Here is a 27,523-nt window from a genome sequence, read left to right as displayed (position 1 = left end):
TCTACATAATTGACATGCAAAAATTCTGGTTTTTTTTTGGTACTAATGGTAACTCCTATTTGGTGGTAAAGGATGGAAAAAATTGTCTTTTTCTTCCATTTTTGGTTGACAGCGTTTTAATGAGTCTATTTCTTTATATTTTGTGCAATTGCTGGATGGAGGTCATGATCTTGTGATTGTTATCAACAAATGATAATCTTTTATTATGTCCATTTGCAGAAAGATATTAAGTCCAATGCCAGGGAATGTGAAGGGCAGGAAGTATTGCGCGTTCGTGCTTATGGCTCCTCATTTTTCACGCTTGGCATAAACATAAGGTTTTTCTTGTTTCATGCAGAATAACTATATTTGTTTCATAAATGTTTTTTATCTGTGGATGCTATCTTTCTCCAATGAATACTCTACTAGATTCTAAGTTACTGTGAGTTGATCATAACGTCCATATGTGCAAGAGTATGGATGCTAAGACGAAAGATAACATTTTATGACCAAAATAAGGGGCATCTTTATGTATTACTATTATTAAGTAAAGAGACTAATTGGTGGCCCATGTATAAAATTACCCGAGTAAACCCCCCTTACTGTTTTGATAAATACATAATAATGGGTTCACAATCATTATGTTTACAGCTTCTTATTTCACATGTCATATCTAATACCTCTTAAGCTTATTTTACAAATTTAATTTCTTTTTCCACATCTTAAATTCTCATGTATGCACATCCTCTGCCCATCTAGCATTGATAAAATGTAGCATTTCATTCTATTTGATTCTGAGATCATGATTATTAAATTAAACTGATTTCATGGAAAGGTGGAATTATATTGCTGCATCCTACCTTAAGGATGGTTTAGCCTGTTACTGTTGTAGTCCCTTTTTCATAGCTGTTAAAGGCATGCCTAGGCCTGAGGTGCATCAACTCCCTAGTTTTGGTGCCTTGATTGTTGAAAAGGCGTGCCTTGTCATTTTTTTAATTTATTTTTTATTTTTTAATTTGAGTCTAAATGATGTCATATTGGCCCTTTTCTGAGCTTCACAGCAAAGCAAAGGCAAAACATTTGCCCTATTCTTTAGGAGAAACTAAAGCTAAAACGTCATCCTTTTGCTTTTACCAAATCCAACTTATGACCCCCAAACAACCCTGCACCCCCACCCCCACCTCCACATGGTCTCCTCTCTAATCGCAATTTAATATGTTCTATGCTTGAAATTGCTGCTTGTGGTATTGAGATTTTATATAATTATATATTTTAAATGATTAGAATCTTAATAATTTGTTATTTGGATTACAATTTTTGGATCATATTTGGTGATGTACGAGTGTGTGACAAATGTCTGCATGTCCAGATTTGCAATTTGAACATGTTGTGATTGTGCCTCACTTTGCTCAAGTGGGTTGTGCCTTGTGCCTAGACCTTAAGAGACCTTTGCCTTTTGGTTCACCTTGTACTTTTCAAACTGTGCCTTTTTTTCTTCTTTGTGGCTTTTCTGCCTCTGATATGCTTTGTATATTCTCTTAGTAAATAGGTTATGCTTTTTATTGATTGATGTCTTTCTAATATATATCTATAATCTTTTTATCTTTCAATTAATAAGATAGAAGCAAGAAGGATAAAATATCCTACTGCTAGTACAATCCGACCAAAATTTAGAATTCCTTTTGACAAAAAAACTGAAACAATTTGTATTTAGGAAGATTACAAAGACAACTCAGAGAACCTCTGCATGTTTCTTGGGCAGGGAAAAAATCTAGTACAAAAGAGACCAAAAGTTTGGCTCCTTCAAGATATAAAAAAATTTGGTGTAGCCACCCATCAAATTTCTGTGAATCCTTTTCCTTCTTGGTCATGTGTAAAATGACAATGACAGAATCTCCCTCCACTACAAGGTTGTAAAGACCAAGGGAAATGACAATAGCGGAATCTCCCTCCACTGCAGGGTTTGGAGAAGGCTTTAAGCACTACACCATGGTGATACCTTAGCACTCCACCAATGTTAGCTGTGCTAGGTTGCCTAAAGAGCATCCATCAAAATTCAATTTCACACAACCCTCATAAGGCAAGCTCTAAATAGGAAGAATTTCTTCAGCCATTCTCCTGTAGATGCACACAAGGTTTCAATCAAGGAAAGAAGGCCCTTTGAAGTCCGAACAAAGGCTTTTCTGGTGGAAGCCAAGAAAGGAGGAGAAATAATACAAATTCTATATTGTATCCTTTAGTCTCCACTTATCCTAAACAATTCATGCATCTCTTTCCCAGTAGATAGTCCTAAGGAAAGTAAAGCTATAACAATGCTCAATATAACTCTTACCAGTGCCCCAAAACCCATAAAGCAAATTATAAACATCTCCTTTGCACTTCTAGGTAGAACCCAATCAAGCTCACTGAGTCTATCCCAGTCTCTAGGCCACATTGGTCAGGCCTTAGGGAATAATTTTTTTTTTTTTTTGGATAGGTAAAAAAATAGTTGTATTAATAGCACCTAAGCAGGTGCAAAAAAGTATACACAATGCATGCAAAGGCACCAAAGTGGCCCAAAAACTAGTTAATCAAAGCATGCCACTAATATGTATTGCATCTTCACTATCTTATGACACTTATATAATTCATGATATATATGATATGCAATTCTTACAATAAAAGCAAATTTTATTTTTTTGGGTAATTTCTAAGAACGATCAATTTTAAACCTCGTCTTAAAAGATTATTTCACTATTCTTTAAAAGTTACTTTGAGGTCAAAAGAGAAAGAAGCTTGAATCAAAAACATGCTTGGATTAACAAGCTCAGCAGCAAAAGGTGCTTTCTGTAAGTGGGATTAAAAAATTTGGTTCATCAGATGTGTTTCTTCTGTTTTTGTTTCTTCCTAACAATTGTTATGTATCGTCGTCTTCATCTAAGTTTCTGTTACTGAGAATAAAGCAACCAAAACTGAGCAAAATGGGTTGCTGACGATTATACCTGGTTCTATTCAAGAACCTAACTTTATTTTCTTTTTCTTCTAAGGATTTTCTTAGTTTCTTCTCTGACTTGCAGGAATGGGCGCTTTCTTCTTCAGTCATCCAGGAATATTCTTACACCTTCAACATTGTCAGATTGTGAAGAAGCTTTAAATCAGGGGAGTATGACTGCAGCTGAAGTCTTTATAAGCTTGAGAAGCAAAAGTATTCTGCATTTGTTTGCATCAATTGGCAGTTTTTTAGGCCTTGAGGTAAACAATGCCCCTTTTTTTTCCCCTTACCTAAAGAAGTTTCATGGATTGAACTTTGCAGTTTGGCTTAAAATGTTCTTATTTATTAGTGGTCTGCAGCAGGGGAGGGCACATTGGAAATTCAGAAATGTTTTGATGTCATTATTCCTTGGCATAACTTGTAGAAGACTTAGGGGTTGTTTGCTAATCAATGTTAAGTCCTAAAAACTAAGAAAGTAAGCGGTCTTTGTAATTTAGTGCATCTAATAATGTAAAGCAGTTACAAAGTAAAACTAATTCTCCTACAGCTGACTCGAAATTTTCAGAGACTTGACTTAATTTAAGCATAGTAATGATTGGTGGTTTTTAATGTTTCATAACTTTTAGATGCTAATTTTACCCTTTTCTTAAACCAAGCCCTGTTAGTCCTCAGGTCTTTCACACATTGAATCTCACTGGTAACAGGCATCTCCATGCTCTACTGACTATTATTCACTTTTCGATTTTGATGGTGCTAAAGAGTTGTCTTATCTTGAGAAAACAGTTTGATTACAGGGAATTATCATCTCTATCTCTTTTGTGTTCTTTTTTATAGGTCCAGGTTCTGTGTTAAAAGGCTGCTCTAGCCTCTATTGATTTATTTGCTAAGCTAAGGATATTCTCAAAGACTGAATTTTCTTTGTCATGTAAATGAGAGTGGTTCCAATGTCACAATTTTCTTCTCATATCTCTGTTTGATTCATCTGTAATTAGGTCTGCACAGAAAGTGGCTGTTATAGTGGAATGATGAAACCCTTTCCAATAGGCAACAATGATATATTAAAGGTGCCATGAAGGGTGAAACAAATAAAGGAACTCCAAAAAAAATACAAATAAAGGAAAAAAGCAGCCACAAACATGATCTAAGCTGACTACAGCCAATCAATGGGATCCAAGCCTTAGAGCACATAAATAAAGAGTTCATGCATAGAGCTTTTAAACTTAGAATTGAATGTTCCATGGAGAATCCTCCCCCCACGCCACTTGGCAAGTGAAGAAATCCACCTTACAAGGCACACAAGATTCCCACGCCAAGAAAAAGGAGAAATGCTCCTAGAGGAGAGCACCTTGAAGAAGGATTTACTGAAAAACATCCTTGCTAGAGCAATTCTAGAATAAAGAGTCCTCCATATCCTATCTGATGTTGTAATTGTGGATAGTGACTAAGAAGGTTGGTACGAGCTTGAGTTCCTAATTATAAAAATTTATAGCAAAACTTGAATTCCAATGCCCACACACTAATAAGATTCCTATCCACATCGAGGAGAAGAACTAGGAATAGGAACTTAAGCGCTCATTTCCCACACACATCAGAGTGGAAGATGGTCCTCTGAGGGGACCAAAATGGCAGTTGATCTATGGAAGACATTCCACCCCTTCTTGATAGCAGCCCATGGCCCCTTGCATCTAGGACCCCTACCTCCTTACAGCTCCACCTCTCTCTAATGATGAAATCTCCACACCCTTCTGTACATAGATTTCTTCATGAAGGATAGATAGTCATAAATTTTATGGAGATAATACTATTTAGAGAATTTTTTAAAATGTCATCATAGGGTGTATGGGAAAATTTATAAACAGGTTTAAGAATTTAAGTTTTACTTATCAAATGGTTTTAATTGTATTTAGACTTAAATTTCCGTTGGTGCAACCATTCATCAAAACCTCTATGATATTCTCCTTATTTACCTAATATAAGACTATCATAGAATCCCCCTCTACTAGAAAGGTTGGATAAACCCTTAGCCTTAGCAAGCTTTAGGCCTTCGAACAAGGCTAAAAGCCCTGCATCATTTTTTTATTTTATTTTTGATAGGCAAAAGAGCAGTATGGATTAAGGAGCCAAAAAAGGCCACACAAAACATACAGTAAGTATGCATTTGCGCCGAAAAGCTCTACCTTAATGGGTAGACCCACTCCTATATTTCTTGAGGATGCTCTTATTGATATTTCATGCATGGCTCAACGTTGTGTTATTAGTTATTGACTTGGAGGGTTCCAAGGCACATCAGTCTTGGTGTCTTGGTTTGGTATCGGGTGATACACATAATAAGATAGATTAAGAAGTTAAAAAATTTATAAAAATATTATGAAAATTGTTTTAAAAAATAAATATAATTAAATAAACTTTAGAAATCGATAAACTTAAAGACATACTAATATAATAATAAAGGGAATGGTTTCAATGTATTATTAACAATAAGTTAGCATATAAAATAATACACCATATATGATATATATATATATATATATATATGATACAATTACCATATGAAATAATGCATTAACCAAATTGAAGCAATTCAAACCATAGCTTAGTATATAAAATAATAATCTTCAAATTCCCATTCATGACACACATGACCATTTGTAGTCATAAATCATTTTTATATAAAATAATACATTTACCCCTTTTATCTTCAAATTCTCAATCCCACACCACAAATAGAAAGCATACCTAGTTCGGTAGAGGTAGAGAACCTCCTTTGAAGTCCATGCCCACACCACACCAGTGACATCACGAAGCCAGAGCAAAGAGGGAGCCAACATGCTGAGGTCATTTTTGATGGAAGAATTTGATGTTTCTCATTGGTTAGACAATCACCACAGCAATGTGTTGACAGGAAGGGATGTCTTCTTTCTTCATGGTTTAGGTCATGGATTTTAAAACTCTTCCTTTTGAAGAAAATCTTTGATTTTTTAGAGATCTCTCAATTTTGATTACTCCTTGTGATTTGAAAGGGGAAAAAATGATTCTTGGGTAAAACAAGGGAATGCTTGGATAACTTAGATGATTCAACCAACTTAACTTGGAATCTCGACCAGTCAATCTAGTTTAATCAATTCTTAGCCGAGTTTATGATTAAGATGGTATTGGGTATCAGACTTGTCACGGAAAGATCCGAGGTGGATACAACTCAGCTGAGTTGTGCTACATTGGGTCGATTCTTTGAACCTTGATTCCATGATGCTCCATGAACCTTCCCCCCAATTCATAACTCTTCTGCGTCACCCATGCAACCCATCAAAATTCAACTTGATGCTTCCCATTAAAGGAGCATCCATGTGGGGAGTATCTTAACCAACCTTGCTGATATGCACACTAGGTTCAAGACTAGCACTGCAGTCATGCAATAGGCAAATTGCCTAGGTCACCACCCAATGTAATTGCATATATAGTATGTTATTAACAACATCATATGGCACTATCATAAAAACCTAAAATCACTAATTATAATTATGTCCTGGGGGAACCTAATATGGCTACCGAACGAATGCTAGTTGTTTCTCCTAGTATGCATAATGGAAGATTCTCTGTGCAGATATACTATAAGGCTCTGAACTTGGATGGTAGAATCTCTTTTCCATGTAGATAGATCTGGTGATCACTTGCTGCTCCAATTTTTTTTCTTTTATTTATTTTTTACTTGGTAGCAATTTGGGAGAGGATTCTTTTCTTCTTCTTTCCTTTTTGATAGGTAACTTGGAGAATTTTCTTACTTTGCATTTAGCAAAAAGAAAAGATATTAGCAAATTGGTGTTGTTTGTGTAAGCAAGATGATGAATCAGCCATGTACTTATCTGCAAGGGGTGAGAAGGATTTTGTGGTCCTTTTGGTTTTCAAGTTTTGGTATTCCATGGGTGGTTTCTAAGTCAACTGTGGATGGTGGATACATCAAACAGTTGGAAGGGGAGTTTTTTTGTAAGGAGACAAATAAAGATGGCATGCAACTCTACTGTACTTGTTTTGGTATACTAGGACATGGTAGAAGAATTTTTTTATAGTATAGACCAGTATGAATTGAAGGTAAAAATTGTTTTTTTGTACTCGTTTTTTGTGGGGACTGATAGTTCTATGGAGATGAAGGCTTTTCTTTCTAGATTTTATTGATGATGTAAGTTTTCCTTAAGGTGTAAGGAGTCTTCTTTTTGTTTGAGAGGACCCTTGTATGCATCCCTTCTACATAGGTTGCATTCGCCCCTTTTTGGTGCTCATTTTGTAATATTTTTGTTGAAGGGGAAACATGTACCGGGCATTAAAATCCACCACAAATACTAAGCTATTAGAATTAACTTAAGAATAAATAGAATACTTGTAATGTGGTAGAACAAGAAAGCCATTTTAGCATTCACTTTACCAGCCCTAAAAGTTATCTGGATGGGTTAGAACAGTTTCATGTTTAAGCACTATGTAATGATCATCACATTTGTTACAAGAATCTCAGAGGAAGGAGAAAGGGAGAGAGGGGAGATACAGCAGGGAAAAAACTGAAAACAGCCAAGGCTGTAGCTACACCTAAGATGCATTTGTATTAAGAACAGTGTTGAACTTGCAGATTGTGGTTTGTAGCATGGAAATAATTGTAAATAGGAGTCTCCTTGTTACATATTCTTAAGTGCTTCATATTTTCAGTTCTAGATGGGATTTTGCCAATTTTCAAGTTAGATAAATTTTTTCTGCCATATATATCTTTGTGTCGTTTCCAATCAAAAAAAAAATAAATAAATAAATTTTTTCTGCCATGAACTTAGATTTAGCAAACTATTCTTGTAAATTGGAACTGATCAAATCAAGTTATCTGTTTAAAATTGTGCAGTGTTGCCTTTGTATGAGAAGAGCAGACTGTCTTTTATAGAATCATAACAAAGCAGGATTTTATTTTTGCAGGTGTATGAACATGGTTTTGCTGCAGTAAAGTTGCCCAAGCACATTTTGAATGGTTCAAATTTATTGCTCATGGGGTTCCCTGACTGTGGAAGTTCTTATTTTTTGCTGATGCAACTTGATAAGGATTTCAAGCCCCTCTTTAAATTACTAGAGACTCAGCCAGATCCATCTGGAAAATCTAGTTCTTTTGGTGACATGAATCATGTGATACGCATCAAGAAAATTGACATTGGTCAGATGCAGATGTTTGAAGATGAACTGAATTTGAGCCTTGTTGACTGGGGAAAGCTACTATCCTTCTTGCCAAATGCTGGGGTTCCTAATCAGACTTCTGAACATGGTCTTCTTTCTGAGTTCAGCCTTGAAAGTTCCATGCACAATCCTGGATGTCCTCCAACAAGTTTTTCATCTATTGTTGATGAAGTATTTGAGCTTGAGAAAGGGGCATCTCTGCCCCCTTTCTCTGTTCCGAATCTCTCTTCATCATACAGCTCACCTGGTTCTCATTTTGGTGCTGGTCCAATGAATCTTCCTGGTATGAAAGCTGGAGCCTCCTCTCCTAAGTGGGAGGGAGGCATGCAGATATCACAGATTAATGCCACTAAGGTTTCAAGTGTAGCACCCCATTATGGTGGTTCTCTATATTCTTCAGGCAATATGAAGGGCTCAATGCAGTCCAGTTCAGTGAGTTTACAATCTTCTGCCCCAGTAAGGAGTGCAGCTGGAAAGAAACTCTCAGCTTCAAAGTCTGATCAGGATTTGGCTTCTCTTAGATCTCCTCACTCTCTTGAGATTGGTTCTGGTACCACAATGGATGAAGATCATCTTAGATTGCTGAGTGATTCTTCAAAGGAAGCAGTTTCTGGCAGTCGGTCATCTCGACTACTATCTCCACCCCGACCAACTGGTCCTCGAGTCCCTGCTTCAAGTTCAAAACCTAATGGACCAAGAAGCTCACCTACTGGTCCTCTACCAGGATCTTTGAGAGCTGCTGGATCTAGCTCATGGGTTACAAGTCCCACATGTAAGATAACTACTCTGAGTTTATCTGTAGTAATTGGGATGTATGTGTTTTCTACTAGACATATTTTTCTTTTTGGTTAACAATATTTGACTGGAAAGTGGCTTTTTTTCAGCCCAAGCTCCAGATTCAGCAAATTTTCATGGCTCAAGTCATGATGTTGTTTCCAAACAGGATACACACTCGCGAAAACGTAGTGTTTCTGATATGTTGGATTTGATCCCATCTCTTCAAAATTTAGAAGCCAATACAAGATTTTATAAGAGAAGGAAAATCTCAGAGTCAGCTCACACTCTACAGCCTTTGTCACAGGCACTCATTTCATCAGAAATTGCTTGTAAAACTGAAGGATATAGTTACGGTAATCTTATAGCTGAAGCAAATAAAGGGAATGCACCTTCTAGTGTCTATGTTTCAGCTCTTCTTCATGTGGTTAGGCACTGTTCTCTTTGTATCAAGCATGCCAGACTAACTAGCCAGATGGAGGCACTTGACATTCCATATGTTGAAGAAGTAGGTTTAAGAAATGCATCCTCAAACTTATGGTTCCGACTCCCATTTTCCAGTGGTGATTCTTGGCAACACATATGCTTGCGGCTTGGCAGACCTGGAAGCATGTATTGGGATGTTAAAATAATTGATCAACATTTTCGGGACTTGTGGGAACTTCAAAAGGGAAGCAGTAATACAACATGGGGTTCTGGTGTACGCATTGCCAATACATCTGATATAGACTCTCATATCCGTTATGATCCAGAAGGTGTTGTACTGAGCTATCAGTCTGTTGAGGCTGATAGCATTAAAAAGTTAGTGGCAGATATCCAGAGGCTCTCTAATGCTAGAATGTTTGCACTTGGAATGCGGAAACTTCTGGGAGTGAGAATGGATGAGAAACCAGAAGAAATCAGTGCTAATTGTGATGGTAAAGCACCAGTTGGAGTAAAAGGTGTTGAGGTTTCTGATAAGTTATCAGAACAGATGAGGCGGGCATTTAGAATTGAGGCGGTTGGACTAATGAGTTTGTGGTTTAGTTTTGGCTCTGGGGTCCTAGCACGCTTTGTAGTTGAGTGGGAATCAGGTAAAGAGGGCTGCACAATGCATGTTTCTCCTGACCAACTTTGGCCTCATACAAAGGTTTGTATTCCTCCTTAGTTTGTTTCATTTTTGTTCTCCTTTCTTTTCCCTTTTTCTGTTGGTTTTAATGGTACAAATCATTGAGACTTGTTTTTCAATTTCAACCTTCAATACTTGCAAGTTTTTGGTGCTGCTGATTATAATATTAAAGCTTGAATTAGTTGCTGCATTATGCATATGCCCACTGCCGTAGCCTGTCAATATTGTGTGTTATTGGGATATCACTTGTAAGATATATATATATATATATACACATCATCTATTTTCTTTTTTACTTTTTAAAAAAATTTGTCATGTAAAAGGAGATCCAAATTGCAGCCCAATGTTGCTAATTTATTGGTTTTCTGTCTTTTATTTAGTGTAAGCATCCTTTTTGCCATAAACAGCATCCTGATACTATCATCTACCGTTGCTTAAAATATTTTGTTATTAGATGTTCATAATGTCCTAATAAAATTTCAAATGGTGGTTCTTGATATCATATTTTTGCTGTTAGCTGATGGGTCATGTAAATAAGCTGGATGGAGTTTCTGCTGAGTATAGTTACCCCTAAAGCACTTAACAGAGTTTAAAAGGGCAACTATTTCAGATGGCAATGTGATTTTAACTGGGAAAGAGGGAACTTCAATATATTATGTTTTCTTTTGATTTATTGTTGATTGCTTTATAGCTGATCTCTGTAGCATAAATTGGCCTTCATTATAGATCTGTTACGTTATATATATGGTTCCATTAGTTTCCAGTATGTATCCTATAAATTGTATGCATTTAATTTTTTTCTATCGTGTGCAGTTCCTTGAAGATTTCATAAATGGAGCAGAAGTTGCATCCCTTTTGGATTGCATTCGCCTCACAGCAGGACCTCTACATGCTCTTGCAGCTGCAACTCGGCCTGCACGAGCAGGTCCTGCTGCAGGTGTCCCTGGCGTAACAGCAGCCAACTCTTCAATCCCAAAACAGAGTGGGTATATTCCATCACAGGGACTTTTGCCGAGCAGTTCAACCACAAATGTTAGTCAAGCTACATCTGGGCCGGGAGTAACCCCACCTGCATCTGCTGCTTCAGGCCCTCTTGGAAATCATAGCCTACATGGTGCAGCTATGTTGGCTGCTGCAGGGCGAGGTGGTCCTGGCATTGTTCCTAGCTCTCTGTTGCCCATTGATGTCTCAGTTGTTTTGCGGGGGCCATATTGGATACGGATTATTTATCGTAAATATTTTGCGGTTGACATGCGGTGCTTTGCTGGAGATCAGGTTTGGTTGCAACCAGCAACACCACCAAAGGGTGGCCCTTCAGTTGGAGGGTCATTGCCGTGCCCACAGTTTAGGCCTTTCATTATGGAGCATGTTGCTCAGGAATTGAATGGCTTAGAGCCTAATTTTGCTGGTGGTCAACAGACCATTGGATTGGCGAATTCAAATAATCCAAATCCCAGTTCTGGTTCACAGCTTTCTGCTGCCAATGGCAATAGAGTTGGCCTCCCAAATTCTGCTGGGATTTCTAGGCCAGGAAACCAAGCAACTGGCATGAACCGCGTGGGAAGTGCCCTTTCCGCATCTCAAAATTTGGCTATGGTGAATTCAGGATTGCCTTTACGGAGATCACCAGGGGCAGGTGTCCCTGCACATGTAAGAGGAGAACTGAATACGGCCATTATTGGCCTTGGGGATGATGGAGGGTATGGGGGTGGATGGGTTCCCCTCGTTGCCCTTAAGAAGGTTCTAAGAGGTATTCTCAAGTACCTTGGAGTGCTATGGCTCTTTGCCCAATTACCCGATCTTCTAAAAGAGATCCTGGGGTCAATTTTAAAGGACAATGAAGGTGCTCTCTTGAATTTGGACCAGGAACAGCCTGCCTTGCGATTTTTTGTGGGGTATGTGCACCTATCATTTTTGTTCTGCCATAGTCTTATTGCTGTTATTGCATATAAACAACATCTTGCAAATAAACTATTTTTAGTATTTCAATAGGTAGGATTATAATCATGATTATGAGTAGCTGCTTCCCTTCACGATGTTTGTGTTTTTGAACTTTTATCTTCATATTTGTCCTCAAATTGATGTTTGTTGTCATTATGGTCATTATTGCTGTTGTGTTATCATCATCTTCTAAGCAGTTTCTGCACTGCTCATTCATACCTTCGATTATTCTATTTAAAACAATCAGGCAAAATAATTTTGTGTTGGTTTATCTATTAGTTGCCCTGGATACAGATCTGAACAGACATGCACTAAAATATGTTCTTACACTCTTGAGAGGCTTATGTTTTCCATGGTTATTGATACATGTGCATCATATTCTTCTGATCTCTTGATTCCCAAAAAGATCTTCCTACTCCTGTTTTCTGATTACATGTCTTTCTATTAGGGGCTATGTCTTTGCTGTTAGTGTCCACAGAGTTCAACTTCTTCTTCAAGTTCTCAGTGTAAAGCGCTTCCATCATCAACAGCAGCCGCAGCAGCAGCCGAACTCAGCCACTGCTCAAGAGGAATTGACTCAATCTGAGATAGGCGAGATATGTGACTACTTCAGCCGTCGTGTTGCTTCAGAGCCATATGATGCTTCCCGTGTTGCATCATTCATTACTCTTCTCACCCTACCTATTTCTGTCCTAAGAGAATTTTTGAAACTTATAGCATGGAAAAAGGGATTGGCCCAGGCACAAGGTGGAGATACAGCACCTGCGCAGAAGCCACGAATTGAATTATGTCTTGAAAATCATGCTGGCTTGAAAATGGATGAGAGCTCGGAGAACTCATCTACATCAAAAAGCAATATCCATTATGATCGGTCCCATAACTCTGTTGATTTTGGGCTGACAGTAGTTCTTGATCCTGCTCACATACCTCACATAAATGCAGCCGGTGGTGCTGCTTGGTTGCCCTATTGTGTTTCGGTGCGGTTGAGATATTCTTTTGGTGAGAACTCAACTGTGTCCTTTCTTGGAATGGAAGGTAGCCATGGAGGCCGAGCATGCTGGCTGCGAATCGATGACTGGGAGAAGTGTAAACATAGGGTGGTTCGAACTGTGGAAATGAGTGGATGTTCACCAGGAGACATGTCTCAAGGGAGGTTGAAAATAGTTGCAGACAATGTGCAAAGGGCGTTACATGTGAACCTACAGGGATTAAGGGATGGCAGTGGGGTAGCCTCAAACTCGGGGGCAACATGATTGGTTAGTTTATCATCCAAAAACATAATTTTGAACCACCCGGAATTAGGAGATGTGAATGCTGGTGTTTTTAGATGGTAGATTCTTCTGCCATGTTGTGAAGAGGAAATTACAGTGATGGGGGAATGAGGGTTAATCTGATCACAGAGGTACAGTTAGAAATGATTAGCAGAGTTGGCAGGGCAGGGAGATTCGGTTTGTGCCTTTTGGAAAGGTTTTTTATAGCTTGATAATCAGGGAAAGGGTTGTAAGATAGGTTAAATAGAGAGGGGATGATGTGTTTTGGTGAAATTTGGGATGGTGTGGTCGGTTTTCTTTCTTGTACAGATCATGCTTACTGATTGGACAAGAAGTTTGTAAAAAAGATTGTTCTGCTGCAGTTGTTGTATACCCCCACTGGTCGCTGGCAGGATGGCCAAAATGTTACATACTTAGAAGCTCTCTTTATTTCTTACTTTTTTTTCTTTTTTTTGGTAGTATTGACTTTTGTACAAGTTGCTGGATCATGTGAAAGGCCACCTACCCTTTTGCATGGGCACAAGATTTTGACATTTTGTTGGGACTGGCATTTCCACCATTCCACCTGCCTACAAACCAGTGCCCAAGGCACAACAAATTTGTAAGTGGAGATCACAACCAGTGAGTTGATCAAGTTGGAGCAAACCAAACCCCAAACAAATGCTATCCCTATAATGAATTCTTACACGTCTCTTGGTTTTGGCCATTTACAACTAGATTTCCACAAATACTTTCATTGCTGTTTCTAGAATTTATATTGACAATCGCCAATTTCTTATCATTACAGTTCACCTTACTAACAACGGCAGGAAAAGCCAACAACCAAATCAACTACTTGTCCTCTTTACGTGAAGAAAACTAGAAAATCAGTTCCCACTGAATTCAATCCTCACTTGGAATCTCTATGAACTGCCAAACGGAGGAAAACCCAAAAAGAAGAGTCAAACACAATTGTGAACATCGTCCTTAATGAGAAACACTTTATCGATCTTAATTTAGGCAGCTACTTCTTGATCCGCGGATTCATTCATTCAATTTAGACTTGAGGCACCATGCCAACTTGCTCCAGCAATTAAGAAGACTGCTCCACGGAAGAGGATCTATCTCAACAATCATTTCAGTAGAGTCCCCTCCTAGCAAAAGCACTGTATGAACACGAGAAGCCACAAAAATGATAAATCTCACAAGGACTCTTAACAATCATTAGATGGGTAGCATCTATGGAAGGCAACAGAACACCATCTCAATTTTTAACAGTCAGATCAATCACCCAAAAACAAAAACTTAATTAAGTTGGCAATATGTTGACAGTTCCACGGGTCTTCAAAGTTCATTCATGATTGGAAAAGAGGGTTATATGGGTGATTTAGGGCCTAATTTTGGGGCTTTAGGAAGAAACAGCCCATCATTGGTTGTTCCATATATGCTGAAACGATCCCAATTTGAGTATCAACTGACTGGTCTAAGTCACCCCTAGAATAGTCCACATTCAGGAGGATACCCCTTAAACTTTGCACTAGCACCACCACAAATTAGTCAACAATTGACAGCCAGATTTTGACAGGACTACTCTTGAAACTTGTATAATGCATCACCCACATGTCTAATAGTGGGCTGTGATTCTAACAGTAACTAGAATTGAAGAAACAGTGACTGTTTATTACGGAAAGAAACACCTTCCATTCATCCAAACTCTAACCTCATTTATGAACTTCAAAAGACTTGTTTGACCAAAACGTTTAGAAGCAAAAGTAACCAATAGCAACCAGATATGACTCAGATTCTCCAAAGTGAAACTTTCTTAAAACAACCAGCTGGATGTTTCCCAACCTGGGAAGAAGACACCTAATTAAACTCAAAAATAGAAACTCAAATAAGAAAACAGAAAGATTAATAATATGAACCTCATAAAAATCAGATTAAAAAAGAACTCTTCAAATTCGATATGCACTCAACTAAACTCTCTATCAGACATTCCAATCTACATATTTACCACTAACGCTCCCATATGGATTGTGATATTCCATGGAAAGAAATCTCATATGAAAACTAGTGTTCCATCTTGAAAATATGCTCAACCATCACAAGTTTTCCAATACATTAACCATATGCTATCTTGCCCACACGGAATAATCTGAGAACAGCATATGAAGATCATAAAAATGATCTTCAAACACGAGCCAGAAGAGCAGTGTACATGCAGTATGTGAAATTTTGAGGAATTAAGCATTAAAATCTGCACCTTTCCTCTTCTGCTCAGTTTGCAAAACTTATTCTCACCATATTCTAAGAACACAAATAGATGATATGGTCAATTCATCATAAAGGGCAATCAATGGTGGAGGCTCACAATTCCTCTATGACCCATGTCTTGGTTATGCTTTTGATCTGTGATAAAAGAGAACATTTTTTTCCCTTTCTGAGCATCATTGCAGCCTTGCCTTTAATAAGAATCAGTTTCTACAGGAAAGTACACTGGGGAGTTGGAAAGTTATATGCACTTATCACTTTGTACAGTAAACTTATATCAGAAGAGAGTAAAATAAAATCTTCTTGTTCAAGGAGGATATTTAGTGACCAGACAGTCGACTAAATAGCCAAATGCTTAGGCCATACTCATAGTGTGTCTACATAATTGTCATATCCTTTTTGGTCAGAGACGTTGTATTCTAAAATTTGGGGATTTGAAGAATTGCATGCCAAGACACACATCCACACCTGAGATCCACAACTGAACCCATGTAGAACAGTTTTCATTAACATGTATGGTCATATATAAAACAGGAACAGGATCCACATGAAGACTATGGACATCTATAGTCGTATCACAGGCAGGTACATCAAATCTATTAAAGAAATGAGAACTTAGAATTCATGTAAAACCCAGATACCTATGCATGATACATCTCCAACATTTATTTTACCGAAAATGGGGAATTTCCAAAGAACAAACCTCAGTCAACATGAGCACCATGGTTGTAAGTACTCCAACAAAAAATCAGTTCCTAACTTCATTTCACTTTTCAGACAGAACAAAATGGATTGAATCTCTATCCATCTTGGATGCCGCTTATCTGCAGCCACAAACTCATGAATAATTCCATCAACAACAACACTACTGCAACCAGCAGTCTTCTTCACTCCTCGACTTTCCATAATTTCTCTGATCTTGTCTGAATGTTTCCACCTCCCACTAGTAGCATATATATTGGACAACAAAACATATCCACCCTCTTTCTCAGGCTCCAATTTTAGCAGCTCTTTCCCAGCTATCTCTGCTATTTCTATATTTCCATAGGCTCTACAAGCACTCAGTACTGCTCCCCAGATGGACCGACTTGGTTTCATTGGCATCATCTCAATCACATCTTTGACTTCGGAAAACCTCCCTGAACGGCCTAGAAGATCCACCAGACAGCCATAGTGCTCAACTCCTGGTTCAATACCATATCTTTCCTTCATACTATTGAAAATTCTAAGGCCTTGACTCACAAATCCACTATGACTACAAGCAGTGAGAACAGCAACAAAAGTCACCTGATTTGGCATTACGTATTCCTGCATCTCATAGAATAGTTGTAAAGCTTTGCTTCCATAACCATGGAATGCAAATCCTGTGATCATTGTTGTCCACACAGTTACATCTTTTTCAGTAACCTCCCTGAAAACCATGCAAGCTCTTTTGATGCTCCCACACTTCCAATACATGTCTATGAAAGCCGAACCCAAAAAAGCATCTATTTTCATTTGCATCCTGACCACCCAACCATGGATCCATCTACCATGGTGCAGAGCTCCAATCTCCGCAGCAGCAGAAACTAAATTAATAATTGTGACAAAATCAGGCCAAATATTCTCAGCAACCATGTTTTCAAATAATCTTTGTACCATCAAACAATCCCCCTTCTGGGCATACCCAGCAATTATCGAGTTCCAAGAAACAAGGTCTCTGCAAGGCATATCTTCAAAGAAATTGTGGGCAATTTCTAAATTTCCAACCTTAGCATATCCAGCAATCATTGTGTTCCAAGAAATGGTATCCTTCCTCACTATGACATTAAAAATACTTTGGGCAATCCTCAACTCCTTGCACTTGACATACATATCCAGAAGAGCATTATTCAAGATCAAATTCGAAGACTTGATCAACCCTCTGCGCTCAATCCATGCATGAACTGACTTGCCTAATTGTGCATCTCCTAACCGCCCACAGCAAATAAGTAGACCCAACATGGTAAATTCATCAGGTTTAAGGCCCAAACCCACCATCTCATGGAGAAATTTAAGTGCTTCTATATTGTGCCCCTTCTTGGCATATCCAAAAATCATAATATTGAATGATACAGCATCTGGTGCAGCCATCTGTTGGAACACCTGATAAGCAAGCCCCATTTTCTCATTCTCCAAATAAATCTTCATGAGGGTGTTTTGCAAGTAACCATAGTAGAAGGAACCTGTAATAATCGCATGGCAGTGGATTTGCATCACTTGTGATAAAAATTTGGAGGCTTGGAGTAAGAAAAGGAAGGTACTTCTATTGGGGTAAATGCAAGAGCTGAGCAAGGAATTATAGAAGGCAAATGACTGATTCAATGATAGGGACAAGGCTGAGATCATGGTGTTATAAATGTAGAGATTGGGATGAGGAGTATGATGACGGAAGAGGAGGACAGCCATGTCTAAATTCTCAGGGTGTGTAATTGCTGAGAACAAAATAAGCCTGCTCATTGGAAATGTTTGACCAATAAGATTTATCCTCATTATTTGAGCCAAGATCTGTTTGAAATGATCCCTTGTACTGCACTTCTCAAGAAGAATAAGGGTGGCATGCTTAAGAGCAAGGGACACAGTTGGATCCCACTCCACCCTCTGGCTTGCTGAAGCTGAACTAAGAAAGCGGAAACCACGCCCAAAACGTTGCATAGATGAAAATATAGATGATTCTTAAAGCAGCTCATGTGAAAAAATCTGCTTCAATGATCTTCATAAGCAGAGTACTACTGTCATAAATACAACATAGTAGCATCTAAAATAACCATTGATTTTCCATCAATTTCCAATAAATTGAATTATTCTCAAAATCAACAAGGATTTAAACCCTTTTTCACCATTCAGCACTATCTGAAGTCATACTCTCCGTTGAATCAACAAATTGAAGTACTTTCAGATTTTAGACACCGATGCATAAATCACCTTATAATAATAATAATCAGAACAGGTCAAATGCCAAAGTTTCCATGAGCCAATGGACATAAACAAGGCAACCTCCGCAGTACAGAATATATTAACCAAAACCCAAGATATGCAACAAAAGTTTGGGGAACTCAGAAAAGATCTATTTCAAAGAGAAACCAGAAGCAAATGCAAAAGTACTATAAAAAAAAATAAAAAAAAAATCATCTTGTGCATGAATATCAATATTCAGCAAAATCATCAACAACCTAGAAAGAAACTGGATACCCGCTTCATGAGGATAAAGCTACTGTATCCCCAAGTTCACTATCACCATTCAGTTCCATACATTCAAGATGCTTTCAGTTCACAAAGCTTTCTTCAGACACCAGGATCCTTAAGGCTTAAAATGTGGGAATCTAAGGTCCCTCTGTAAACAACAAAGATATTTATTACAGTCTAGCAGATTAAATTGGTACATACGGCAGCAGAAATTAAGATAATATTAACTACAAAATAATTTATATTTGGATTGTGAAAATCTTTTTCCACCTTGCTTCAAAACGTTTAAGTTAAACCTTGTTATCTCAGTTTTGCCATCAACTGTAATTTATGCAGAAGTTTGCATTCTTGCAAGTATTTTTTTGATAAGTAAAGTATATTCAATCAAAAGGCAAGACGCCACAAAGTATACAAGGGGTATACAAGGCAGCTAAGCCTTAAAAACAACAAGAACAGAAACACCTCCCTTTAAGGGGAAGCCATCCACTCAAGGAATCCTATAAGGGAGAACGCCTCCTCACTTACATACAGTTTGGCCCAACTCCACAAATTACAAACAAAAAAATTCTTTAACTTCTGAACGTTCAACACCCCCCCCACCCCCCCCCCCCCCCCCCCCTCCTTAAAGGCTAATCTATTCCTTTCCTTCCACACCGTCCAAAAAATACACAACGGAATGGCATCCCAAATCTTTTTCCTTTTCTTACCCACAAACGAACCCCTCCAACTAACTAAGACTTCCTTTACAGTTTCTGGGAAAACCCATTTCACGTCAACTAAACCAAACACTATATCCCATAGAACTCTAACCACTGTACAGTGTATGAGTATATGATTTACACTTTCTTCCTCACAACCACACAGAAAGCAGCGATTTGGAAGTTGTAATCCTCTTCTTTGAAGTCTATCCAAAGTTAGCACCCTCCCCCACGTCGCCTCCCATGCAAAAAAACAAACTTTAGTTGGCACCCTTGTCACCCAAATGCTTCTTGAGGGAAAGCCTGTATCACCAGATCTCGCCAGTAAGTTATACGCTTCCTTTACCCTGAATTGCCCCCTTCTTCCTTTTCTCCACAGGACTGAGTCTTCTTCCCCAGAGGGTTTGTGACCCCTCAAAATCTAAAGAAAATCCCCAACCAACCCCAATTCCCAATCATTGAAATCCCTCAAAAAATTTAGATTCCAATTCTTGCAAGTATTTTAAACCAGAACTTTCATTCTTCTGTCTTTCTTGATAATTGTTTCGCCCACCAAGAGAACTAGAGCATCCAAGATTATTATGGAAAAGTTACTTATCAAAAAAAAAAAAAGATTATTATGGAAAAGTAGTTAGCTGGGATGAGGTTGAAAAGCTTTCGCTTATTGACCAATGTTTTGGACAAAGAGAAAAAAGATGGCAATGAATTGTTGAGCCATTGTAATTGAAGACCAACCAAACTAAAGAGAGGCTGGAAAGATTGGTACTTAACTCTCTACAGAGTGGGATGGAAGGGCTCCATATGCCTTTTCAAAGATTCTTACTTTGTATTTGAAGTTCCATGATCTGGCACAGACAGTTTTAACAGCCCTGGTAGTTGGGAAGAGCCTGAGACTTCCGCCAGAGTTCCTGCAGGGACAGGACAGGGAAGGGCAAGAACTTTGCCAGCAAACTCCACATGTTGACCCAGGGGGTGAGCTCTCCCAACGTTGCCAATTAGATGCCCTGATGGGGAAAGCCTTTTAAAGTTTATTCAAGGAAGAAAGTGAAGACCTAAGTAAACTTTAAGTATAATTAATATTAATTAGAATTGAATTGAGATTGGTATTTGTTGGAGTCTAATTAGGATTAGTTAGTTGAGTTATAATATAATTAGAATTTGAGTCATGATAGGTTATTAGAGTCCTAGTAGACTTTGGATTTCTTAGAGAAGCCTATAAATAGACCAATCAATGTAAATCAAAGGAATGAATTTAATGAATAATATTATACTTTCTTTCATTGCAAGGTTGCAACCCTAGGAGAAGGCCTTAGTGAGACTCTAAGGTTTTTCCATCTTTTCTTCATTGTTTCTTCTTTCTCTCTATTTCTTATCTTATAATTTTCTCTACCATCAAATTTATTCTTTGTTCCTCTCCTTACACCCTAAAAGTAAAACCCTAGCCCACCTACCCTTGAGTGTAGGCAACCATCCTAGGGTTGTCCTACATCATGCCCTGAGTCACTTTGTTTTGGCATGTGTTTGTTAGTGAATGTAAATCACTCCCTGACTTGCATATGTTAAGCAATTTGTATACAATCCATATACCACATCTTAATTCAGTAAGGATGGCACTGTTCAATTGGAAACATGTAACCCCAAGAATCATACACCAAGTCTTTTTCTTAACCATCCAATAAAGTGAATGGTATCGTGGTATCGGTCCTCTGCAACTCATTCAGTGCTTCCTTTGAAATTTCCTCATTTCCCATTTCTATCAGATTTCAAAGTTCCACCATCAAACATCTTATTTCCAAAGTTTCACCTCAAGTGCACAAAAGACAAACTTCTCCAAAAGTAAAAACACAAAAAATAAAGAAAAAAGAGGAAGTAAGCTTTGAAGCAGAGTCCATAGATAATTTCTTATTTTCAAAATTTCAAATTGTCTGCATCTATTTTATTCCTTGGGTTTGAAGGAATCAAACAGATTATACAAATCAAATTCAATTATGTATACAAAAATCATATAAACAAAGTGGAAGTAGGTGCCAACATGAGCAAGTTAAGGTTCCAAATTCCCAAACATCTTTCTTAACACTTGACCAAATATCACTAATAAACCGCATCACTGTTTAGTGGTTGAGAAAATGGAGCAGAAGGAAAAAAAAAATACAAGTCAAGAACCTTTTGGTTTTATGTTGTTTTGGAGTCACACAGAATGCAAAAGAGTAACTTCAAAAAAATTTCAACTTCTCTTTCCCAGCAACCAAACAGTTTAATCACAGAGAAAAGTAAACCATAAAAACAACTACAGTTTCGATGAAGATGCCATTCGGGTAAGGTTTTAGAGACTATGATAATCTTACCAGTTGTGAAACGAAGAAATGATGATTGATGAAACCCTAGCTGAAGGGCTTGGATGGATTGGCCGGAGTGAAAGCTGAAGGAGACTGCGGTGTGGCTGGGCATTTTTGACCCGATTCGAGTTCAGGTCGGCCCAGGTCCAGTTTAGTTTTCCAATCTGGTCAGCCCAACGTATAATAAAGGCCGCAACATGGGCGGTTTATGTTGAATCCGACCCGAATCCACTCCATTTTTTATACACTTAAAAACTTTAAACTTATTGGGAGAATTACCCAAAAGGGTAGGCTGAGTAAAACAATTACTAGAAAGGGTGGTATCTTTTAATAATTAGTGGGGAGGACTTTAGTAAGCTTAATATACCAAAACTGCCCTTTAACTAAAACTTTTAAAATTCAAAGCATTTAAAGCACTTCACTTTATTTGTCAATACATTTATGGTACATGGGTCCCATATTTATTATAATTATTGATATTTAAATTTTAAATCAAAATTTTGGGTTTAACCCTTACAATTATATATAATTTGTTATTTAAATTTACTCTTTAAAACAAAAATACTTTTAAAAAATATTTTCAAAATATCATTTATTGTTTTTTTACCTTTTTTATTTTTATTCTAATTTTTAATTTTATGAAGAAAAAAATAAGTTTTATAATTATATAATAAAAATGATGATTTTTTCATATATATATATATATATTATAATTTTAAATTGATAAATTATGTTTTTGTATTAAATTTAAGGAAGATAAAATGTTTAATTTTTCATTCAAATTCTCTAAAAATAATAAGAAAATGATAGAAAATGTTTAATCATTTTTTATTTTTATAATAAAATAATTTTAAAAAATTTATATGATTTTTTTTCCTTTGCATAATATTTTTTTTTTTAATTTTCATATAATTTTTTTTTCTCAATGTATCGAATGAATGATGTTAATATATTTGATATGTTGAATATTAATAAGGTATAAAAGGTGATCTTTAATATTATTACTTTTATTATACAATACAAGCACAACAAAAATATGTTATAATTACAATATAAATACACTTACATTACAATACATTACAATAAAACTTAATTAAGAAATTTATGAATTTTTTTATAAAAATGGTAATTTTGTATGATCATATCATATTTCACAACATACCTATATCATAAATAATTTCTGAAATAAAATAAAATACTAATTTGAATTCACGTAGTTTATATATATATACAAAAATTATTAAATAATTTCAAAACACTAAATAAATGTTGTTAATATATTAATACGATGTGTTAATACCAATAGGGTATGAATAAACATTTTTAAAATTATTACTTTTATAATGAAATATAGGTACGACATAAATGCATTATACTTACAATATAAATACACTATCATTACAATATATTATAACATAATTTAATTTAATTTAATTTTATTTAATTTTTTTACTTGCTATATTACCTAATGAATAATTGTGAGTTATTCCATTTAATAGGTGTGTGTTAGTCAATTGAATATTTATATATTATTCAATTGATGAGTGCTTGTAAAAAATAATTATTTATTATAGTATGATAACAAAGTTTTTAATTGTATGTTTTATATATAAAACGATATAATAACTTTAAGATATGATTTTTATTTATGAAATATTAAAAATTATTTTTTTTACAAGGTTCTTTAAAAAATCTCAATTTTAAAAAAAATAACAAATTTTTAAATAGTTAATTGTTCAAAAGTGATAACAATTTTTTTAAGTTGAAAAATGTACCGTTGATTGCCTATCAACATGTACTTATCATCATGTATGGGTCCCACATCATTTATCAACTTGTACTTATCATCATGTATAGGCCCCACATCATTGACAATCTCAATTTATTTATAAATAATATTAAAAACATATTAAAGGGCAAAATTGTCTTCTAAAAGAGTGAGCCTTCATGGTCATTATTTTTTCTAACCCACCCTTTTGGGTAATTCTCCAAACTTATTTCTCTAATCTCTCTCCCTATATATTATTTGTAAAGAATTTTAAAAAATCTTTTATTTAATTATAATTACTTGCTTTTATCTGAAAAATATTGTGAATTTAGAATTGAAGTACCCGCGATGAAGATGATGATGACAAGGGCGACGATGGCTTTTTCTTCTCCTGGTTCCGGTGCATGCATGCTTTCTCCTCCTCTTCCATTCTTCTCTTCATCACAAAATAACTTTCATTCCAAATCCCTTCATTTTAATACCCTCGATGATGCCCTCTCTTCTTTCAATCGACTGCTTCATATGCATCCTCCTCCCTCCATTGTTGATTTCGCTAAACTTTTAACCTCCATCGCTAAAATGAAACACTACTCCACTGTGCTTTCTCTTTCTACCCAAATGGATTCTTTTGGAGTTCCCCCCAATGTTTACACTCTTAACATCCTCATTAACTCTTTCTGCCATTTGAATCGAGTGGGTTTTGCTTTCTCCGTTTTAGCCAAAATCCTCAAACTTGGGCATCAACCCGACCCTACGACCTTCACCACTCTGATTAGGGGGCTGTGTGTTGAGGGTAAAATTGGTGAAGCCCTCCACTTGTTTGATAAAATGATTGATGAAGGTTTTCAGCCCAACGTGGTTACATATGGAACATTGATAAATGGGTTATGCAAAGTGGGCAACACTAGTGCCGCTATCAGGTTACTTAGAAGTATGGAACAAGGAAATTGTCAGCCTGATGTAGTTATCTATACCTCCATCATTGATAGCCTTTGTAAGGACAGACAAGTAACCGAGGCTTTCAACCTTTTCTCACAGATGGTCGGTCAAGGCATTTCACCTGATATTTTTACTTACACCTCACTAGTTCATGCGCTATGTAATTTGTGTGAGTGGAAACATGTTACAACACTGCTTAATCAAATGGTAAATAGCAAGATACTGCCAGATGTAGTTATCTTTAGTACGGTGGTGGATGCACTCTGTAAAGAAGGAAAGGTCACGGAAGCACATGAGATAGTCGACATGATGATTCAAAGAGGTGTGGAGCCTGATGTAGTCACCTACACTACCTTGATGGATGGACACTGTTTGCAATCTGAAATGGATGAGGCAGTTAAAGTATTTGATATGATGGTTCGTAAGGGATTTGCCCCTGATGTTATCAGCTATACAACTTTGATCAATGGTTATTGCAAGATTCATAAGATAGATAAGGCCATGTATCTCTTTGAAGAAATGTGTCGAAAAGAATGGATTCCTGACACCAAGACTTACAACACTCTTATGCATGGCTTGTGCCATGTGGGAAGACTCCAAGATGCAATAGCACTTTTTCATGAGATGGTAGCTCGTGGCCAAATGCCAGATCTTGTCACTTATAGCATTTTATTGGACTCTCTATGCAAAAATTGTCATCTTGAAGAAGCTATGGCTTTGCTTAAAGCTATTGAAGCTAGTAATTTGAATCCTGATATACAAGTTTATAATATCATCATTGATGGCATGTGTAGGGCTGGTGAACTTGAGGCTGCAAGGGATCTCTTTTCCAATCTCTCCTCCAAAGGTTTGCATCCTAGTGTTTGGACTTATAATATTATGATCCATGGACTCTGTAAGAGAGGTTTATTAAATGAGGCAAATAAGTTATTTATGGAAATGGATGGGAATGATTGCTCACCAGATGGTTGCACTTACAATACAATTGCCCGAGGATTTTTACAAAATAATGAGACATTGAGAGCTATTCAACTTCTTGAGGAAATGCTTGCAAGGGGATTTTCCGCTGATGTATCCACCACCACATTGTTAGTGGAAATGTTATCTGATGATGGATTAGATCAATCTGTAAAACAAATTCTACGTGGATTTTTTAATTAAAGAGTTATGATATTCATCAACTCTAGATATGGAATTCTTGGAGGGTCTTACTTATCTCTGTTGTTGTAAATGACTTTTGATTGTATCAACAAGTTTTTGCAAGCAAGCAAGTTTAATTTATCAAAAAATCATGTTGCTGCAAGAGAGTAATCTAGTTCATTCCAATTTCTGTTATTTTTGTATGTTTACTTGCCATTGGTGTCCTTACATGTGGATTTCACTTATTGGACCTTAAACTGATTGTCTTGTAGAAATGATATGAGCAATGATTCATTGGTTACTGCCACTGGTGTTACTTGAAGCAGCTTGTTCTTAGGTTTGAGCTCACTTGGTTGCACTAGAATGCCCATGAGATTTTACAAGTTTTTGTATATTGTATATGTATAGTAGAAATTATAAAACATTCAGCCAATTATTTACTTGTGGTTGAGCTTAAAATGATTTATCTTTTAGGCAAGTGGTATGAGGGATGGTTGATAGGTTAGTTGTGATTAGTACCTATGATTAGCAGTTTTTTGGTAGCAATTGAAGACCAGAGTACGTGGGTTCCAATGTGGCAGTGTGCTAAGACTGATGTTTAGAAATGTTCAGGAAAGGCATAGATGTTGATTTCCTAGCTTCTTTTTTATATATGGTTTGATCATAGGTATTAAAAGATCTCAATTTTAGGCAGCGGAGTCCACAGCTTGCTAATTTCAAAGGCAAATGCATTTTTCCAAACCTTCCATCCTAAGGGTGCTGCCAATGTTACTTTTAAGAGAAACCCTGTTCTTCCTGAACATGCTTATCCAACATTAGCTCTAGTATAGTACATGTGATAAATATTTACGAAGCCAAAAGACATCTATGCCATCTGAGCATCGGATGAACATCACTCTTTTTTTTTTTCTCTAATTAGTTGCTTCAAATAGAGCTGCTTCCTTATGCTCTCTGTCCTTTCAGAGGATGATAGGAGGTACTTCATTTTTATTCCAGAGGGTTTTGACCTTTTGGGTTGGGAATTTATGAGATGTAAGTTGAAGGAGTTAGCTAAAATTGGTGAGGTCTCTAAGAGTGGAACAAAGGCCTCTCGGCCTTTGGGAGGAGGGCATGGACTTTCTCTTGTTAGACCTGATTTAAGCAATGTGAATGCAACTAAGAGAATGGCAACAGGGGAAAGAAAAAGGAGTGAAGAAGTGTGGATTGAAGTTGGAAATGAGGCCTACACCTCGAAGCTGAAAGATCTCAGCCGTTTTTTGGTGGGAAGATGGGATGCGGAGGATGAGAAGGGACCCGACTTAAGGGTGGTGGAGATTTGGGCTAACACCCAGTGGAGCTTCTGTGGTAAAGTGAGGGTAGCTGCATTAAGAGATGCATTGTTCCTTTTTGAATTTTCCAATAAGGGTGATGCTCAAAGAGTGCTTCAGGAGGGGAGTCGCCTGCTCAAGGGGGTTCGCTTATCCCTAGACTGGTGAGCTCCAACTATGGGGTGTTCAAGAGTGGAGTTTCAGAGGGATGTTTCCTGGGTGAGAATCCCAAGGCTGCCTCTTCAGTTTTGGTGCATGGAGTTCTTTAGAAGGGTGGGGGATGCCTGTGGGGGTTTTGTTGATGTGGATGAGGAGACCAAAAAGTCTCGCTATAGAAGGGGAGCTAAAATTTTAGTTAAAAACAATGGGAAGGAGGTGCCTGGAAGATTAGAGGTGATAGCTGGATTTGCCTTATTCTCTATTCCGTTGTGGTGGGAGGACTCAGTGTGGTTCTCGGCACTTTAGGTTGCAGATGAACCAGTGAGCAAGACGAGTAATGCTTCACCCGAACAGGGAGAAGGAGGGTGTGACCCACGTTCTAAGGAGCGAGTGAAAGAGATGCACTATGGAGGAGGAAATCCCGCTGCAAGTGTTGGCGATAGAGTGACAGGCTGGGAGATCCGGATTCCCGAGGATAA

General features: G+C 37.2%; 3 protein-coding genes across 8 annotated transcripts in view; 2 read left to right on the top strand and 1 right to left on the bottom strand.

The window, feature by feature from the left end:
* The window catches only part of LOC100267561 (mediator of RNA polymerase II transcription subunit 14), a 32,593-nt gene extending 18,913 nt beyond the window's left edge, over window positions 1-13,680 (top strand). Inside the window, exons 3-8 of the mRNA XM_010661571.3 lie at window positions 220-317; window positions 3,036-3,210; window positions 7,898-8,921; window positions 9,034-10,052; window positions 10,845-11,926; window positions 12,421-13,680. Of these exons, the coding sequence (XP_010659873.1) occupies window positions 220-317; window positions 3,036-3,210; window positions 7,898-8,921; window positions 9,034-10,052; window positions 10,845-11,926; window positions 12,421-13,225 (4,203 nt within the window). The 3' untranslated portion in view covers window positions 13,226-13,680. The remainder of the gene's footprint in view (window positions 1-219; window positions 318-3,035; window positions 3,211-7,897; window positions 8,922-9,033; window positions 10,053-10,844; window positions 11,927-12,420) is intronic.
* Window positions 13,681-13,961: 281 nt separating this feature from the next.
* Window positions 13,962-21,965, bottom strand: LOC100248636 (pentatricopeptide repeat-containing protein At3g04750, mitochondrial). 6 transcript variants are annotated; one of them, XR_787452.3, is made up of 3 exons: window positions 21,741-21,921; window positions 20,167-20,399; window positions 18,402-18,845 (listed from the first exon to the last, which is right to left on the bottom strand). XR_787452.3 is itself a non-coding variant. In XM_010661569.3 (2 exons), the coding sequence occupies exon 2, from the start codon at window positions 18,164-18,166 to the stop codon at window positions 16,202-16,204; it is 1,965 nt and encodes a 654-aa protein (XP_010659871.1). In that variant the 5' UTR covers window positions 18,167-18,243; window positions 21,741-21,914; the 3' UTR covers window positions 15,968-16,201. The 6 variants fall into 6 exon arrangements, 4 of the variants coding, with proteins under 4 accessions (XP_010659871.1, XP_010659872.1, XP_002275085.1 ...); XR_009467685.1 differs by lacking the exons at window positions 18,402-18,845; window positions 20,167-20,399 and adding an exon at window positions 13,962-14,388 and having other exon boundaries at window positions 21,741-21,965; XM_010661569.3 differs by lacking the exons at window positions 18,402-18,845; window positions 20,167-20,399 and adding an exon at window positions 15,968-18,243 and having other exon boundaries at window positions 21,741-21,914.
* Window positions 21,966-23,874: 1,909 nt separating this feature from the next.
* On the top strand, window positions 23,875-27,053 carry LOC100258882 (pentatricopeptide repeat-containing protein At1g62914, mitochondrial). The gene is made up of 2 exons (XM_010661572.2): window positions 23,875-25,285; window positions 26,542-27,053. Exons 1-2 carry the CDS (start codon window positions 23,875-23,877, stop codon window positions 27,051-27,053), a joined length of 1,923 nt encoding a protein of 640 aa, XP_010659874.2.
* The last annotated feature ends 470 nt before the right edge of the window (window positions 27,054-27,523 follow it).

The sequence above is a fragment of the Vitis vinifera genome, chromosome 14 (assembly GCF_030704535.1).
Source record: "Vitis vinifera cultivar Pinot Noir 40024 chromosome 14, ASM3070453v1".
Lineage (NCBI taxonomy): Eukaryota > Viridiplantae > Streptophyta > Magnoliopsida > Vitales > Vitaceae > Vitis > Vitis vinifera.
The sequence above is the reverse complement of the archived record's forward strand: the minus strand, read 5'-3'. Positions and strand labels throughout refer to the sequence as shown.

What these genes read in the sequence shown, in the direction of transcription:
- LOC100258882 (XM_010661572.2), top strand. Translation starts at nt 23,875, where the DNA reads ATGGCTTTTTCTTCTCCTGGTTCCGGTGCATGCATGCTTTCTCCTCCT. An exon ending in TTCCAATCTCTCCTCCAAAG is followed by an intron (nt 25,286 to 26,541) that starts GTTTGCATCCTA and finishes CTGTCCTTTCAG; the next exon opens with AGGATGATAGGAGGTACTTC.
- LOC100248636 (XM_010661569.3), bottom strand. Translation starts at nt 18,166, where the DNA reads ATGCAACGTTTTGGGCGTGGTTTCCGCTTTCTTAGTTCAGCTTCAGCA.